At 42.1% G+C, this 18,689-nt stretch overlaps 1 protein-coding gene across 9 annotated transcripts in view; it reads right to left on the reverse strand.

The window, feature by feature from the left end:
• Positions 1-18,689, reverse strand: part of dip2a (disco-interacting protein 2 homolog A) — an 83,418-nt gene that overhangs the window by 4,143 nt on the left and 60,586 nt on the right. For 3 of the 9 annotated variants that reach the window (XM_046053657.1, XM_046053662.1, XM_046053666.1), the window contains 27 exons: positions 17,510-17,551; positions 15,142-15,261; positions 13,888-14,085; positions 13,584-13,675; positions 13,209-13,319; positions 12,162-12,285; positions 11,971-12,080; positions 11,718-11,820; positions 10,919-10,983; positions 10,361-10,454; positions 9,633-9,752; positions 9,375-9,489; positions 8,730-8,869; positions 8,346-8,482; positions 7,695-7,775; positions 6,685-6,812; positions 6,421-6,535; positions 5,395-5,596; positions 5,104-5,213; positions 4,746-4,826; positions 4,080-4,197; positions 3,727-3,848; positions 3,497-3,608; positions 3,270-3,379; positions 2,740-2,870; positions 2,424-2,592; positions 1,827-1,997 (listed from right to left, as the gene is read on the reverse strand). In XM_046053657.1, coding sequence (XP_045909613.1) covers positions 1,827-1,997; positions 2,424-2,592; positions 2,740-2,870; positions 3,270-3,379; positions 3,497-3,608; positions 3,727-3,848; positions 4,080-4,197; positions 4,746-4,826; positions 5,104-5,213; positions 5,395-5,596; positions 6,421-6,535; positions 6,685-6,812; positions 7,695-7,775; positions 8,346-8,482; positions 8,730-8,869; positions 9,375-9,489; positions 9,633-9,752; positions 10,361-10,454; positions 10,919-10,983; positions 11,718-11,820; positions 11,971-12,080; positions 12,162-12,285; positions 13,209-13,319; positions 13,584-13,675; positions 13,888-14,085; positions 15,142-15,261; positions 17,510-17,551 — 3,221 coding nt within the window. The remainder of the gene's footprint in view (positions 1-1,826; positions 1,998-2,423; positions 2,593-2,739; positions 2,871-3,269; positions 3,380-3,496; positions 3,609-3,726; positions 3,849-4,079; positions 4,198-4,745; positions 4,827-5,103; positions 5,214-5,394; positions 5,597-6,420; positions 6,536-6,684; positions 6,813-7,694; positions 7,776-8,345; positions 8,483-8,729; positions 8,870-9,374; positions 9,490-9,632; positions 9,753-10,360; positions 10,455-10,918; positions 10,984-11,717; positions 11,821-11,970; positions 12,081-12,161; positions 12,286-13,208; positions 13,320-13,583; positions 13,676-13,887; positions 14,086-15,141; positions 15,262-17,509; positions 17,552-18,689) is intronic. The other 6 variants (XM_046053665.1, XM_046053664.1, XM_046053659.1 and 3 more) reach the window with 3 other exon arrangements.

The following is an 18,689-nucleotide window of genomic DNA, read 5'->3' on the forward strand; positions in this document are numbered from 1 at the left end:
GGGGGGGGGGGGGGGGGGGGGGGGGGGGGGCAGCCAGAAGCTAACTAGCCAGGCTACGACAGTTAGGTTCTTTGTCACACATACTTTAAGTACCTGCAGAGTAAAATGACCTGCTCTGATGCTGTCAGTTTGTTTTCATACATGTGTAAGAAGGTTGGGAAAAGCTACAGTACCAGTTATTAGAAGCCTACAAGAAATAAGAAATGAACTGTAGTTTATTTCCGAGAAATATTTACTTTCTGTTACAAAAAAAGCACACTAATGTCACCTGAGCACCATTTATTTGAATTAAATGTCTATAGTGCTGCCACCTGAATTCTAATTGACCAGATATTGATTCATTCTACTTTGGGATTTGTTATCATTATTTCTGTAAGACTAGTCACAGCACATTATGTTTTCCATCACTCCTTTGCCAGTGAATAGCCAGAGCACAAGCTAGCAGTGAGTCGCAAAATGGTCATCTGTGGGGGTCAAAGCCAAATACAGAGCGGGCTGATTCAGTTTAATGAGCCGGCATGTTGAGCCAAGCAGCTTTCAGCAGCAGAGCATCTTTGGAAAACTTCAACGAGCCTCAATCCAGAGATTAGTCTTCGCCATAAAAATTTAAGCCAGCGGTCTAGCCTAGCTAATCAAAGGTGCATCAATCACTACTTTTATGGACCTGTTCAACAAGTTGGCTCATGCAATACAACTGAATAGTCAAAACTGTTTGGGAATTTAATCCCAAAGTTAACAAAATATTCATTATAGAAATAGCTAAATAATTAATTATTCTACTACAAATAACACAAAATCTAAGTGTGGTCAAATGTTGTAAATGAAAGTTGGAATATTGGGATTGTCAAAACATTTTACTAAAACTGTCATTTCAATGGTTTGACATGGCACTCCCAAATTAACTCAATGATGGCAGCTAGCTCCTGGCATAATGTAGCAGCACATCACATATAACCTGTCATAAAGCAATGGTCCAAGCGAGCTTGTACAGGGAAGACTCGGCTAAAATGAATGGTGGTAAATGACGCTGAAGTGTGTCAGAGAATTAAGGTTAAGCTTGCTCACAAATCATGCAAGATAAACAACAGACATGAACACGCAGACGCAGACGCAGACGCAGACGCACACAGACCTAGCAGCAGCCCATTGAGCAAACAGCAACTCTTATCCTACAGTTACCTGCTCAGCCAGTTTCCCTAACCTGTTGGGCTGACGGGACAGGGCAGGACAGATAAATAAAGATATATATATATATATATTTATATGTATGTGGACACACATGCGTATACACACACACATAAACAAAATCATCAGGGATAGAAGAGAAAAAACTAAAACAGAACATCAAAAGGGCCAAAGGAGAAAAGAAAAAATGATGAACAGACTGAGAAGCAACTCAGTACACGATCATTTTGCATCAAAACCCTTACATTTATGAAATATAAAGCTTTGTATGTTTCCCTTAACCTCAAATTAAAAGCTTCCTTTTTTCCTTTACCTCCATTCAGTTAATAAAATACATTAAGAACTTCACTTAAAAACATATTTTTGCCAGCTGAAATGCTTCAGCTTCTGTTACAGGATGTGTGCAGTGCCACACAGGAGTTGCCTTTTGCTTTGTTACCAACTAACTGAAGGTTAAATGAAAAAAAGAGCTTTACATTTCTTGTTGCCCCCCATTTTAACTGACAATATTACTATAATGAAAATGGATTCAATTATATTTTTGACTCATCTGATAACTTTTTACTGCCTTTTGTCGGTTTCTTGACTCCAGTCTACAGGATTAATTCCCTCGTCTTCCTCCTCCTTCACCAGCTGCTTACCTGCAAACAAATCGCCACGTTCACCCTGCATCCGAAGGTGGTACTGACGGCGCGTGGTGAAAGGCCCAAGTCCTTGAAGATCTTTGAGAAGGACTGAGTGAGTGCTATGCGGGGCCTCTCCTCTGCCACCACCATGCACGTACGCACACAAGACAGGTTCACATTTCGCAACTGGAGATGGAAAAAAGACGAGTTGGATCAACAAAAAGTAACAACTTAAAATAAATTGTAAGTGTGAAAACACACTGCAATTACAGTAATATTGTAACATTCTTTCTCAATTTGCATGTAGACTAGGAGCTTTTCATACTAATAGAAAGTTTTTATTGGATAGATTCTACTTATTAAACCACAGACATGATCTATAAAAAAATCCCTGTTTCAAGTGCTGCAGACAATAATCAGCACAAAGATACAGAGGAGTGAAATGTTTCACCTCTCAGTGCCCTGACTTTGTCTTGATAATCACGGCGCTGTGGAAACTGCACCACAGGGAAAAGGAGTAATTGAAGAAAACCCTTAAATTTTGTGGAAGAAAATACTGCAGTTTGTCGCTTCCCAAGCAAAACCACTCAGCAACTGAGGAGACAAACTGACCCGCAATGCTTCCGTCTGTGAACCCAGGCCCTTGGTGCACATCTCCATGACTGAATACGAGCAGAAGGTGACGCGCACTTTGTACTGGCTGACTGCCGCAAGCCACAGAGACGCATTGCTCTCCAGCTCCAGAGGGGGAACCAGGATCGACTGGTGGCCCGAGTACACGCTGAAACCAGAAGCACACATGCAGAGGCTGAGTGGGAAGACAGAGAGAAAAAAAGCCTCCACCAGAAGATAACTCAATGTTTGCTTCAGCCACTGGCACAGGCTCTTTAACGATTTCACTGGCATATGTTTGGAGCTGCTGGTTTACCTGCACAAGCACCAGAGAGCGAAGCCCAGGCCGCAGTAGGGATCCAGACAGATGGCGATCTGCCGGGATGGGTAGAGCTCACACTGCAGTTTGATGGAGCGACACAAGGCACTGGTGGCAGCGTGAGACATCTAGAGATGACGATATGACACAGAGACACACATGACAACAACTCCTCGAGCTTTTAGGGATCCATTATTTCACTCATGGACACCTCAGCAGTGTGTGGATGGCTGCTTAAAAGCAGCATAAGAAATCAGACTGTTGCTCGCTAAAACAAATTATGGCTACAACTAACGATTATTTGCATTGTCAGTTGCTTGGTCTATAAAATGTGAGAAAATGGTGGTTGATGTCGATCAGTGTTTCCCAAAGTCCAAGATGACCTGTTCTAAATGTGTTGTTTTGTCCACAAACCAAAGATGAATTGATTATCAAAATAGTGTTCATTCAGTCATTTAATAGTTGACAACTAATTCATTAATTAGCTACAACCAGATGACTCGTGTGTCCTTCAGCATTCAACATACTTTGACCCCTGCTAAGATGCCTGTTGTGGACACACTGAAGTCCAGGTAAGCCAACATCTCTGGGGTCGGGGGCTTGTACATCTGAGGGCTCTTCTTCCTGGGGAGGTCATCTGGAGGATAAACAGAGGGAGAGTTTTAAAAGCCGGAAGCTGTCTGTGATGGAAATCACAGAGTTACTGTTTGGAGTCTGTGAGAGTCGCTGTGTTGGCTGTGTATATGTAATTCACCTGTGTCCAGCACCATGGGCCAGCTCTTTATGTCCACAGCAGCAGCAGCCTCTTTGGATTTCAGCAGCTTCATTATTGCTTGAGTGGTCAGGATACACACCGACTTACTGACCTTTAACCCACAGATACCACAGTATTAATACTACTACTACATGGTTTAATGATTGTAATAACTGTGCAAAGGTGGACTGAATTAGCATTTATACACAGGTCAGCAGACTCTCTGTTACCTCAACAATCATCTTGACGGTGGGCAGGGTGGTCGCCAAGTTCTGGGGATGTGGGGGTCTGACAGTGACCGGCACACAGCCAGCGTACAGGCAGCCGTAGAAGGTGGCAATCAGGTCGATTCCTGCATGTAAATGTTTATATTCACCTTGTAGCTTATGAAATGACGAACAATGGAATAACAATAAAATAAGCTTGACAGTAATATTAAGAACTTTATTGAGAGCCTCAGTCTGTTCTGGTGTGTGATTAGGATTAATAGACAGACTGAAGACAGGGACAGAAAAGATATAGCTGTGACACTAATGAGCAGAACTGCTAGGACAAGTAGCACAGCAGAAGTAGCTCTTCTAACCTGGTGGGTAGACGAGTGCTACATGGTCTCCAGTGTTGAGGCGTCCCATCAGAGCTGCAGCTACCCGCTCTGCCCGCTTGTGCAGCTGCAGACAGGAAGCGGTGCTAGCCACCGTGCCCTAAAGAGTAAAAGACACAAGCGCAAGATACATTCATCTGCACAGCTATTTTTTAGAGTTATAAGTTCAAGGACAATGCCTATTCTTCATCAGCCTTATGATTCATCAGCCGATAGAGATTTCTATTTCTATTAAGGTTTCACTTTAATTCAATTCAATTCAGAATGCTTTATTGGCATTAATGTTTAAGTTAAACAATGTTGCCAAAGTGGTTTGCAGCAAAATCACAAAGTTTGAATATAACATAACAAGAAGGAATGCAATCATGACCATTCAGTATAGCAATTATAATTAATTATATATTATAACTTTAACATTTCCTGTTGTTTTAGGACCTTGCAGGCAATGTGGCAAACCACTTAGTAGTACAGTTATGCTTGTTTGATTGATCAGGCATTAAACTGAATTAGCCAAAAAGAGATAACTATTGTTGTGGTTGTTTTATCTATAAACAGTTTCTCAGCCGAATTTCCAGGAAGTTAACTATATCACAATATGTGTCGCCATCACAAAACTCAAATCTACACACCGTGACAAAAAGGCAGTACCTTAGCATTGAGAACAAGGAACAGAGGATGGTCTGGAGTGGCCTGAGCTCTCCATTGCAGCACGTCTTGAATGTACAGGAACTACAGGGGAGAGGGACACATAAGTTTAACTACAGAGAAATGAGAGTAACACACAGCCAAGTCAAACACAAACTGAGACATTGATGAATGACTACACAAAGAATGTAAAGCATGGTGGCACGAGGTGGGTTTTTGCAATGAAGGAATGACAGATGTGGTGGGGTGCAGTATATTACACCATGTCATCTCCATCAGCTGCCTGTATTTCAGATCCTTACCTGTGTCTGCAGCCTATGTGTGGAAGTGATGAGTGGGTGAAATGAGGATGACTATCTACCTTACGTGCCTGGTCATTGTCCTCTAGCTGGCCCACGTCTCTCCCACAGGCCTGTGCTATCCTCTTGCCTGCCACCAGGTTGCCCACTATCATAGAAGCAGGACCGACCTCTGTCCAGCACAACAACATTCATCAATGTCGTCACACATGTCAGTGAAATCAGGGCCAACATTCATATCAACATAAAAATAAGCACAGCAATACAAACAAATAAGAAGAAATTAGGTAAATGCGTCTTCATGCTACATTTGTCTCTAAACCTGGTCCATGCTGGGACATCTGGTGCTCTACCTGGCTGTTTTTGTCTCGGCTTGGGCAGGTTGGTGACACATGTGTGAGGGCACATGAGGACGTTGCAGGGATGCAAGGCGCCCTCCAGGAAGCGCTGTTTGGTCTCAGATATATGGATTCCGCCCAGGGGAGCCTTAGGAAGTGTGTTGGCAGGCACCAGGGCCAGGCAGTACACCCCGACCTGATGAATGCTGTCTATGGCCTGAAACATAAAGGTAATGCACGCAAAAACAGAGTCAGCCAATGGATATCAGTGAAGCTGTCAGGTAATTCAGAAGAAGTTGCTTTAATTTTACAACATGAAAAAAATAACAACATGATGCAGCACCTTGATAGCTGAATGATTACTGCGCATGCCACATGACCGCATTGTTGCAACCATTACCCGTTTGATTCCCTCTGGTGACCTTTGTTGCATACCCCTCTCTATCTCCCTATTACCTGTCCGTCTCTACCGGTCACTATCCAATAAAAGCAAATAATGCCCCAAAAAGTTTAATATTAATTTTGAGTAAGCACCCTAGGGGATGTTTTCATTATTTATTATTCTTGTTTTTATATTTATCAAGTTTTTTGCATGTGTAGGGACCATAACAGTGGTTGTGTATTTTTCAACCACATTAACCACAAACCATGAGTACTTCACTCTAATTACAATTTTCGAAAACCACGCAACACGACTTGACTGATCTTGTATCGTCAAGCTGTGTAGCAATAGCGTCCTTGAGCACCTTTCTTAATTCACTCAAAGATGCTTGAAAAATACCAGATTTGTGAATTATAAATTAAATTAAAGGAAGGTTGAAGATTCTGCGAGTTTATTTTCATATAGTATAACTGACATGTACTGAAACCAATGATTTCCTGGAAGATAGACAATTGAAAACCTTGTGACATGCTGTAGAAAAGTAATATTTAAATAAATACCTGATTTATACTTATATAAGAATATGCAAAACCACAGATACAGCCCATTTAGATGTGACTAAGGTGTAAGATGTGGAAAAGACAGAGCACTCTGAGCACCTGAAGGACGCGGCTCATCCACTGGAAGCTGTCTTCCTCAGAGGCGTCTGGCCTCTGCTCTGCCACAACAACGATCCTCTCGTCATGCAGCACCGACACAGAAAACACTGCTATCCTGGAACACACAACATTAAAAATACTGTTACAGCTGGACTATACTCATCCAATCAAACTGCTCAGCTGCTGGTGTCAGTGGAGAGTTAGAAAACAGTGCAGATAAGACAGACTCGATATAAGAGATAACAGATATGTAGAGAAGTTTACCTCCCCCTGTACACAAACTTCATGGGCTCCACTGCCAGTGCTGTGGCAACCACGTCATCAGCATTGTGTCTCCGCCCACTGACCACCATCAGCCCTTCCATCTTCCCCACAATAAACACAAGGCTGTCCTGTTGGGAAACACAAAGCACATACAGTTAGATGGGTAGGTCTTTACCCAATCTAAAGTACGGTCTGCATCCATACAACTAGCATCTCAAAAGGTTTACTAGGGATTTGCAAATTATCATCAACCTCTCTCTGCGATGTCCTTAAAGGCAAAAGAACTCTGCTTTTAGCTCAGGAATAAAAAGCATCACCATTTGTTGACTGATGATTAGTCTGGCAGAGCCATCCTCCAATTTCTGCTTCAGTCATTGTTGTCTGGTCCTGGATGAAATAGCTTGTGACAGCTATACAGGTCAGCTGTATTGAATCTGATTTTCTCCTTCTTCACTGATTTTAAAGTGTAAAAATGTGACTACGTTTCTAAATAAACACATCTCTCTGTCCACAGTTTTCTTTGGAACTACAGTATATACTGCTGGAGAAACAGCCCCTATGAAAACTGTCCACAGAGAAAGTAACTGCAGTGATATTGTTTCTGGAAAGACGCACTGCAGTTGAATTTATTTTTAAATGTCATTTTTTTGGCTTTAATGAAATTCCATTTTCCTCCCTTCCACTAATGTACGGGGAGCAGCCTGAGAGGCATAATATTTCTCAACCCCTGAGCACGTAAACCTGAAACTATTTGCATGACTTGACCAGAGAACTGAACCTTTACCAGTTTAGTAAAATTGAGAATATCAAAAGGATATGAAACTGAATTGATTATTTATGACTATTTAAGACTATTTGAGGTTTAAGCAGATTTGTCCTTAAGTAGCATGTGTTGCAGAACTACAACTGGGAAGTTTTTGAGAGCTCACGTTTAAACCAGGACTATTGTAATGCTATAAGAGAGACATCAAAGTTAGGTTAATACTGCACATTAGTGAAGTGGAACTTACCGGCCCCACAAAGCCCAGCAGTGAGGTCCTGGTAAAGTGTCTGTCACTGATGGGAATCCCAGATGATGTTACTGGTATGGTCTGCAACGAGACACAACACTGTCAAAAACACACATTCATGGATGAAGGACAATAAATGTTCATTGCCACAATTTAAAGTAACGTTATAATAATCTAAAAAAAACTAAAATAAGCCTTTGCACTCTGGATTCACTTGGCAATAAATCTTTTTTAAGAAACACTGTGGAATAATGCTGAGGTTGAATTGCACTAACTGGTCATTTCAGAGTTTTAGCTTAGCTTTAGACATTATTTTGAAAATTCATTTTAATGTAAACAATACATTAAATTCACCCACTATCTTTGAGAAAGGGTTTAAATATAGTGTTATCACAGCGTGCCACTTGCATGTGTTGACATATTTTGTAAACTTTGGATTGAAATCTTTCTTCAGTCTTTCTTTAGTCAAAAATGCAACCAATCACCTAGCTAAAGATAACTTTCCTGCTCCTGATCATTTGATATTCTGACAACAAGGTTTTTCCAGTATGGATAACATGCAAAGATATTACACATTTATAAATACAGTATTTAAAGAAATGAATAGCAAAACGTGTCACAACTGAACAGTAACAGAAATAAGACACTAACCTCAAAGATGTTCTTGGTCATCCCTGGGAGGCCGTAATAAGCTACGCCCGTGCTACCTGAGCTCACACAGATCTCTCCAACCTCATCTGTCTGACAGAGATAGGGTGTCCCCTCCACCCGCACCACACAAACCACAGCTGGAGACACACAGTGATGACAGGTGGGTGTGACATTAGGAACAATGAAATATCATTCATAGTAGATGTCAAAATAGTTTTTTTGTTTAGTTTTTCTTTTCAGCAAGATCCTACATAATTTGATCTAATCACTTGCAGTCTCTGGGGACACACGGTGGTGTTAATCTGAAAACTCTTTCATCTTTATCTTCAGCATTTTACTCGTTAACGGCAGCAAAATCTTAATATGCAGCGCAGTTTACTGTACCTCCAGGCATGACCTGTCCCACATCCTGCACTGTAAGAACAGAGAGTTTCTCCTCTGTGTCCACACGGATCACGCTGTGGCTCAGCCCACCCATAGACAGCACCGCCTTGCCAGGAGGAGGGACACCCATTTCTGGAGGTCTGTGGGACACAAACAGTATTACAATTACACTTATCACTGGACACAGTGACACACATGGAAAGACTTGCAGTTAAAGACATCTACGGTTGTCAGAAACCAACACTGTCACTGATTCCTCTTCATTTTCTCTGCCTTTCATGGCAAACAAAATATATGGCTTAGAGGGCTGACACGTAAAAGGAAACAGATATGGTTTTCGTAGAATGTCACGTCCATATGAATCTGACAGATACAGACTCTCGCATATTTTTCACAAGTACGGCATTTCTCATTTTAAAAATAGAGCCAGTTTGCCTATTTGAAGCATGTGTTCTTAGTTTGTCTGTCATCCTAATCCTTCTCCATGGCTGAGCCCAGTCATCAGCTGAAAGCTGTTAAAGAAGCACAAATCCCTCTCCTTTCCCTGCAGGATGCAAACGCAGCGTGATGTACTATAATAGCACAGAAATGCAAAGTGGGGGCAGGTTCCTTTTGTTCTTATATGGTGCAATAACAGCAGCCCACCTGCGGATGGCGACAGTCATGGCTTCTGAAGAGCTTGCACATGGACAAATCACCTCAGGTCGCAGTCCACGTGCCTGAAACACGTTGAGGAATGCGTCGCAGGAAGATATCGACCCTGTGGTAACACACATCCACACACAGCCAGTCAAACAGTTATACAAGCAAACACAAACAAAACAAATCAATGACAATCTCTTGTGGCTTCAGGGTGTTTTTATAAGGTTATTTTATTAAATGAGAATCTGCAGATGGACTCACATGGGTTAGCTCCGTCAGCTACAATGAGCATGCGCAGTGAGCTCAGGCTGATGTCCCTCTGGTCTCTCTGGGCCAGCAGAGACCAGTGCATGTCCCTCGATTTCACCACTGCGACCCGCGCTGTGCAGGGGGACACAAAGACAAAGAGACAGGCTCACAACAGAATCACCCAATCAACACCTCTTTCATCTATCTTGACAGTCAATCACAGATCACATAATCTGACAGCAAATAGCAGCACAGTCTGACCCGGTTGCCAACAGGTGACTCAGCAAAGCTCAGACCAGAGAGAAGATGAATTTTATTCAGTACGGCAGGCCTTCTGTCTTCAACCTCAACGTGGCTAATACAACTGAACTAGAAATCAATGAGTCAAACAAACTGCTTTAATCAATCCACCACTGTTAAACGTGCAGTGAGAGTCACAACTGTTACGACGAAGTCCAACGTGTTCTTAAAGGCTTAAAGACACTAAAAACAATAACAAAATGTTGGGTTAACTATATTTAAGCCATCAAACAAGCTACCAAGGATTTTTTTCTGGTGTCTGTGTGCTACTTTGTAGTATGATACAATGCACTATAATAATTACTAGAATCTTCCATACAAAACAGCAACAAAAAAGGTTTACCCTACGATTTAGATGAAGTTAGGTTGGTTTATTCTTTAGAGTCTCTCTTCACGGGACTGAGTAACGGTGACAAATATCAACGTGGATTGCCTCTCACCTTTGTATGTGTGAACCTTCTGTATCCAGGAGAGGGGGTTGACTTTCATCAGGGAGTAAGGAATGCTGATCACGTGCATCCGATTCATGACACTCTGCCAGCAGAACAGACAAGCATCGCATGAGCACAAAAATATGTCAGAAGCGTGTCAAAACTACATGATGTCACTGCAAACAAGCTAAGAGTCACGACAGGATTTGATCGCTTACCGCTAAGAGTATAAATAAAGCATGATTGGTGCTACTGCTGTCATTTTAGGAATTCAAACATGCAATAGCAGGTCATACAATTCCACGGCATGCTTGAAACGAGTGAATCAAAGCTGGATTGAGTATACGTTAGAAGAAACAGAATATTTTTACAGGTTTCAAACTCTTGAGTTATGACACAAGATGATTCTGCCCATCAGGACTTCATTAGTTTGAATGCATTTGCATACTGATAAAGCCCTCATAGGGAAGAAGTCAGCCAGATAAAACTGACTCTTATCAGCAAACTGATAATATTTTATTTCCAATTATATAACCCTCGTATTAGCTTTATCAGAGGACCACTCACAGTAAGAACACCATGCCATAATCCTGCTTCTCTCTTGAAGTCCAGGACGTTGGTTATGGTCTCAGCTGCAAATCAAAAAGAAGATTTTGCCAAGATTAGGGTTTGAGGCATTTAATCTAACATTGCTTTTCCTCACTATAGCATTCACACATCCTTGTATAACTTTTAACACAAAACAAGCTCTATAATAATGAGTAAACCATGATTGCAGTAGTATTGGATTGAGTGAAGCACCAAACTACATTTCAGAAACAGACCTGGAGAGTCTCTAGGGGCTGCTGGTGCAGTTAGGAGTTATTTAGAGCAAAACTGGGACAGTGGAGGAGAGGAGGTGCCTTACATTCTCTTTCCTTTTAAGCAGACCTGACCCAGGTCTGACGGAAGAAAACACAACCAGTTGAGCAGCCGAATTTATCAAACTAGTCTGTAATTACACTCTGACAGGATCTGTGAGCAACGTGAAGGGGACATTCAATAGTATCATAGATTATAAAATAGGTTTATACAATGAATGTGCTCTGCATTAGCTAGCCCGCAGTTTAAGTAAGAAAAAGACAACACAGCAATTCCAAAATGTCAAGCCTATTGTACACATTGTTTTTGCATATTCCTACATTTTTATCATTACTAAAGTTGGTTCAGTGGTCGTCTTCGTCCTCGCTCTCTCGTTAGCACATGCTAACACCATCAACTGGATGCTTTTCTTACATGTCAGAAGAATGAATAAATAATGGAGAAAACACACAGCAATATGAAGTATGGGTAATTGAGAAGAAAACGAGAAGAGTGTCCTCCTCACCTTCAGTGTAGCCGCAGGCCTGTGTGAGGGCATGACAGTGAGCCAGCATGGCAGAATGAGACACTGTGATCCCCATGGTGCTTCCTTCCTTGCTGGTTTTATACTGGATGTGAGAAAACATTTGAACGGTTTCATTCAAAAAGTTAAAATAAGAGCAACCACCAATTATTAGCTCAAAATATAAAAAATACATAAAATATTAATTATAAATCCATTTTTGTTTCATAGACAACATCAATGAAACTACTCTTACCTCAATGTAGGCTATGTCATTACTGGCTTCTCGTACTGGAGGATGCCATTCTTTTGGAGGCTTCACAACATGTTTTCCATCTGTCACAAACCACAGCAACCGCGGCCAGCCTGCAGAGACAGAGACATGAAGTCAGTTCAAACCAAATGACACTATACAGACAGACAGTCACAAAATAAAACAGGCTGTACCTTTGAAAGTGGCTACCTCCCCTGTTTGTGCTTTGGGCAAGCCTTTCTGACAAGCGTCAGTGGTCAGTGCCAATGTGACGCCACAGCTGCCCAACAGAAAGCCAATCTGTTGACTTCCTGCATCCTGGGGGACCAAAGAGGATAAAAAAAAACTGAAGTTCATACTGACAAACTTTGGTAAACACTATTTGTCGCACAACAAGCAACTATAAAGAACAATAAAATTCAGAACATAAAGGTTTTGAGAAAAGCTGCTCGGAGGGAATGTGGGAATTGTAACAGGGAGAGAAAGAAGGACGAAGAAGAAACCTCAGAGCATCGTACATCAAAGCAGCACCAGGTAAAAAACGCAGAGTGACGGCCCATCACTATTAAAAACTCTACCGCTGAGCATCAAAGCCCAATCATAGCAGGAACAGAGCCCAAGATCTGACACACACTCACTTATATTTGATTGGCTGTGCAAATTAGTTTATGGCTAGACTCGTACTGAGCAAACCATACTGCGCAGAAAAGTGAAACCAATGTGGGAGATACTGGGTGGGAGGAAAAAGACAGGGTAAAAAGGAAGGAAAAGGGGATAGAAAAAGATAGAGGGATAGAAAGATAGAGGGAGGTAAAATGTTGGCAGAGTGAGCAAATGAGTTTCTAAATCCTGAGAACAGTTGGCCTGTGATCTAATATTTTGACTGGAATTACAAATCATTTCACCTCACTCAAATCTCATTAATTACAGCACAGCGTCTGCCAACAGCATGCTTATAAAAGAACAAGCATTTATATTCAGCCTGTGTAACTAATATGGATGCCTTAGGTTCAGTTTGAGCTGATGTATGAGCTGCAAAACACTCGATTATAAAATTTAAAATATAATGCAGCTCAATCTACATTAAAACAACAACTGTGCACATCTCGTCTCCTCTTCAATCATTTAGAGGTTAAATGTCCAGTAGGGGTCACTACTGCTCTTCACTGGTTACCTAGAGCAACACATTATTTAAAATGCCCATATATTCCGAGGAGATTGTGTTTTGTATTCGCCTTTACCTTTCTGGTCAGCGGCACTTCGATAGGCACAGGTACCAGCTCTGCCAGGAGGCAGCCATAGAAGGCCACCATGAACATCACTGGGTCGTTGTTGGGGAAAACAAGTGCAACCTACAGGTGTATGAGAGACATGATTTGTCATGGTGTGATACGTTATAAAGTATAGAAGGCAAGGGGCATAGTGTGCCAGCAAACATTTGCTTCCCCTCACCAGTTATATTGAATTTGTAAAGGCAGAATGAAAACATGAGAACATATTGGAGGAAGCTGCACTGAAATGCAGCCTTCTGTAAGGGAACACTCAGAATATTGTGCCTAAAATGCAACATAGAATGTAACATACACCACTGAACACGGTTTTATCTCATGACTTACTCTGTCTCCCGGCATGAGCAAGGGCTCATTTCTGGTGCTCAACTTGTTAAGAAGAGTGTAGGCCAGTTTCTGACTGCGGGTCCATAGTTTACCTACAGAGGTGAACATACAGCGTTGAATATTTCATTTAACAACCCCAGATCCACAAATTAACATACAAACACACAAAATGGCTGAGAATAACAGCACATTACAAAATAAGGTATACAGAGACAGACATACACTTTGTTGTTTTTACAAAGGAACCCACAAATAATGGTGATATTGTAAATTCTGGGTCAATCACAAACAGGTTGTTGCCTACCGTAGGTGAGTGTATAGACGGGTTTGCCAGCATTGTCGAGTCCAGTTAGACAGGGACTCTTGGGATGAGTTGTGCCCCACCGTTGTAAGGCGGCTGGCAAGGAGGGAGGCCACTTGTTGGCCACCCCGAGAAGCTCTCCTTCCAGGGGACTCATCTGCTGCCCTTCTGGCTTCGGCTGGTTGGGATCTGGCTGCTGGACTATATAGATGTGGATGAGAATGGGGTGTCAGTGTGAGGGTGGTTTATGGGTATTTTGAGCAACAAAGTAGAACTAGCCCTAGGTGTACTTGTGCTATCCAAGCTATTTGGGAAAGACGCTCTCTATGTCTATTTTTGGTTGAGTGAACTAAAAGGAAATGGTACATTTGTGAAGTATACAACTCTCTTAAAGGAAGGCAGGGTAATCAAAAGAGTTGGGATTGAAAGACAATGAGATGGGACTGATGGATGAGAAAAAGCTGGAGGCTTAAAGGTGAGCTATGTTCTGTCCTTCAGTTTTAGTTGTCTCAGATACCAATTCCTGAGACACTTGGAACTAGGGCTTATTGACAGGCTCAGGTTTCTCTCCTTATCCTTCAACTTCCCTTCCCTAAAACACAATACTCGCTCTTTGATTTGACTTCTGTCTCTCCATCCCTATTCTCCCCTCACAACAGTTTAACTGAGCTGGCAAGATCAGATAAAACACCTCTATCAGGAACCGATAGTGTTCAGCCTGCTGCCATTTCAGCTCTGCGTGGTTTTTCAGCTCACACTAAGCAAACCACAGAGACTTGCCATGCCACAGTTTCTGTGCAAAAGTCAGGGAGGCTTTAAAATTACCTGCTGATGTATTACTATTCCTGCTGCTTATTCATTTTCATTGTGTTTGTTCAGCCTGGCAGAGTACCACCCAAAACCCATGATGGGCTGGTTGGAATGAAGGAAATGGTTAGACAGGGCTGGTCCACTGTGTGTGTTTCTGTACCCAATATTCCCTAACCACTCACTCCCTTAGCACACCTGGTGGTCTCAGCTCCACCAACAGACAAAAAAAAACAACCACCGATCTAAAAGTGTACCATGACTGTTTATTTGTGAGGCGTGGTGAAGTCAATGTGACATTTTTATTTCGGCTGCAACAATAATAACAAATAACCAATCCTGATGCTGAAAAACTCCTCTCTGATCACACCACAGACAGAGGCATGCTGTTTTTCCCCCAAGGTGTATTGATTTAATAGAAGCAATGTAAATACTTTCAGGCCAACTTACCATCCAGAAGCTCCTCAAAGTCATCGACAAAGAACTCTCTCAACGGCGGTCGCTTTGGTCTCTTCAGAGTGTTGAGAAGCTGCTGGATTTTGGAGGAGACACGACTGTTGACTGGAACACCTTCACAATGAGATTGAAGGGGATGAAAAGAAAAGGGTAGGGGGAAATAAACATGGCAAGACAAGGATATGGAGAGAAATTGAGACATGGAAAGGAAGGCAATAGATGTCATGGAGCAGGCGGAAGAAAGATATGGTGACAGATAGATTGAGAGATTGATGAAGTAAGGAGAAGGGGATGGATGAGCAGGGAAGGACAGATAAGAAAAAAAAAAAACAGAGAAGGTCAGTGTGGTGCTCTCATGAGACACATAGGACAACCAGCCGTCACTCACACTGTAGCAAGACGACAAAATAGTGGACATCGAGGTCCTCTACAGTCACCTGGAGGTCAAAGGTTAGAGTCTTTCAGTCGAGATATTCTCTAGAATCACTGACAAATCCTTACAGGCTACATAAATCAGAAAGTGAGGAGCCTCCTTGCCTGCTGCCTAGCAACAAAGATGTCCTTCCTGCAGTAAGTGATTCATGAGGTGTCTCAAAAGGTGTCTGTTTCACATATGCTCTGCAAAAGTGTGGGAGGCTGAAATTAAATGTACCCCAGTCAAGTCCAAATATATGTAAGTCTTCTGAAATGTATAAATTGAATAAATACTCTAAAAACATAATCACAGAGACATGGACCTTTGTCAAGACAACACGGATGAAGGAGCAGGACAGGAGAGAAACAACAGACTAAGAATGAGAGAAGAGGCCAGGTGTCCAGTTAGATTCCCCTCACATTCTGCACATGGGTATGTGCAGTGCAGACTATAGTCATCATCGGCCATCATTTCCTCCATATGAATTCATACTTGGTTTGGGAGGGGTGGTCTGTGTCAGACATTCCAGACAGCCACAGGAGATGAAGGCCACAGCTGCACGCAGCTTGCCTGGTCTATCTTACTATAATAAGCCTCCTCACACAGATTCTGTCTCCTCGTGTAGGGACAGATGTACTGGGAGTAGACATGTGGGGGTCAGGGCTGCACCTGATGGGCCAATTAGAAAGCCCCAGACACACACGACAACATCTGAGGGCCCTGAACCCCACCCACTCAAGCCCCCTTGATCATTAATAACAGCAAACTAGGACCCGCCTGCGATGATAACCACAATTAACGTTTTCATGATTTCATAATTTATCCATCTACAGCATTAAATTACTATAGCAAACACTAGCTATAGTTTAATTTGGGGGAAAATGCGACCAAAACAAATAAGGAGAAAAAGAACAAGACTGGCCTTATTCTATACTTAACAAAATGTAAAGACCAAAATCAACATTGTGTTACTCCATCTGTTAATATTTTTGACTTCCATACCCTGTCTGTGGCTCTCAAGCGCAAGCTTATTTGTTTCTACTGAATACGTAATTCTATGAAAAAACAGTTCACAACATATAGTTGTATTTTGAGCTAAATAGTTTCCTAAAGCAGCAGGGGATTGAAGATTTTATCAGAGCACAATGTGTTAGGAACTATTTTAAGAGGGGGATTAATACACGTTTGGTGCTCTAAAAAGTATTTAAAGCATCAAGACAGGAGTGACTCTAAAGAAACTTTATGAAGAACTTTATGGCACAGTAGAAGATGCTATATCAGGCTTTGGATACATAGACAATACTTGTTAGAAGGATTAATTCATTGTTAGTTTTGGTCTTTGGGATTTGCTGACAAAAATGCACCACAGCATCACAAAACCAACACATACAGCGTCAGTATCCGAGTACAGACTGAACAAGAGTTCCTGTGCGGCATGTTTTCTTCAGCCAGTTATGTGTCGTTATCAAAATGCCAACAGCGCCATCAAACAACCCGCTGTGTGGCTACAGGCTAACAAGCCCGTGTCACAGAATATAGTGAGAAACTGACAAGTCTCTGTGTCTCAGTGTGAGCACAGAAACCAAAATGTCACCATGCTAATTATTCATAATCCTGAATGATCAGTTACACCTGTCATGAAGAAGGCCTTTTCACACAATCTGCTTCAACATGATCTATTTGAAGAGTGTTTAGGTAAGGCATTGCTTGAAGATGCTATAAAAGAGAAAGCCAGTGCAACATACTCAGTTATACAAACACACACACACACACATCTAATCTACAGAGTGAATTCACTGTAGTTTTATATATATTTTTGGAAAACACACACAAGTGCTAGACCTGACAGTGGAGGCGAAGGTAGAAACACAGACACACACAAACACAAATGCACACGCAGCAGAGTGCACATACAGCAGATTGCCAAGGAGTTGGAGGAACAGTTACCAGCCATTAAACTGAGGGATCCTTCACTTCTCCATTCACAGCCTGGAGGAGAGACACATCAGGATGTCAATGAAACAGTCCTGCTAACTTTGTGTGTGAATGTGTGATAGAGAAATCTACCAGCAGCCAAACGTAGGTGAGAGTAAGCGCTCAGACACAGACTGTTGTATCATAACAACAAAGATTGGATTTTCTGCTGGTTTTTTTATGACCAATGTGAGAAAACTTGCATAGGAAGCGTGGGTGTGAAGCATCTTGAACACCAAACAGCCAAAAAGAAGGGATAAAAACAACACTGTTCACATCTTTTAAAAATCCATAGATTTAACAAATCCCTTCCCCATATTTTTGTCAGCGAGGTGGGCCGGTTTAGCATTCATTAGCAGTGAAAACACAGACAACACACACATTCGTAATGATGGACGATGGGTTGCAGGAAGGTAAAAGCACTGCTCAAGCTGTGTTACAGTTTTCTAGCTGCTAGCTGATTAACACAAATTGGACATTAATTCAAAGCAGCATTTCAGCTCTCATGTTGAATGAATGGAGTCGGAAGGGTGACAGGAGCACACTGGCGCTGTTTTTACAGACCGGTTGACCAGATTGTCATCTATAGCAACTCTTTGAAGTAGGGCTGCAGCTAACGATGATTTTAGTATTCGAAGCTTACATAGATTATTTCAAAGATTCATGATGCGTCGTTTAAGAAGTACTTTGCTTGACGGCCTCGGCGCCCCTCCCTAACGGGATCAGCTGCGCACGTTTATAGGTGATAGATATACATACAGCAAACATCACACCAACAACCAGACAGCTGCTTTACAAACACAAACATCACCCGAGTGTTATGCAAGTTATACTAAAGGCTCGTGCAGACTACACGACATTCAGCGTTGGCCGATGGCCGTTCACACAACTTGCCTTCATATGATGGCAGTCTGGAAGTCGTTGTTGCGTTCACACTACGTGACTGATCGGTGACAGGGACACACACACACACACACACACACACACACACACGAGCTGACGGCTGTGTCACCCGACGCTGGTCTCCAAACCACGTTTTGTCAAGAAAACAAATGGGAAATGAGCGATCCTACACACGAAAACAGCTGTTTGTTATCATAACGAAGGATGGATTAGCACACGCAGGTGTTGCTGTTACCTTGTCTGTGGTCCG

The sequence above is a fragment of the Micropterus dolomieu genome, linkage group LG07, assembly GCF_021292245.1.
Source record: "Micropterus dolomieu isolate WLL.071019.BEF.003 ecotype Adirondacks linkage group LG07, ASM2129224v1, whole genome shotgun sequence".
In the NCBI taxonomy this organism is placed as follows: Eukaryota; Metazoa; Chordata; class Actinopteri; order Centrarchiformes; family Centrarchidae; genus Micropterus; species Micropterus dolomieu.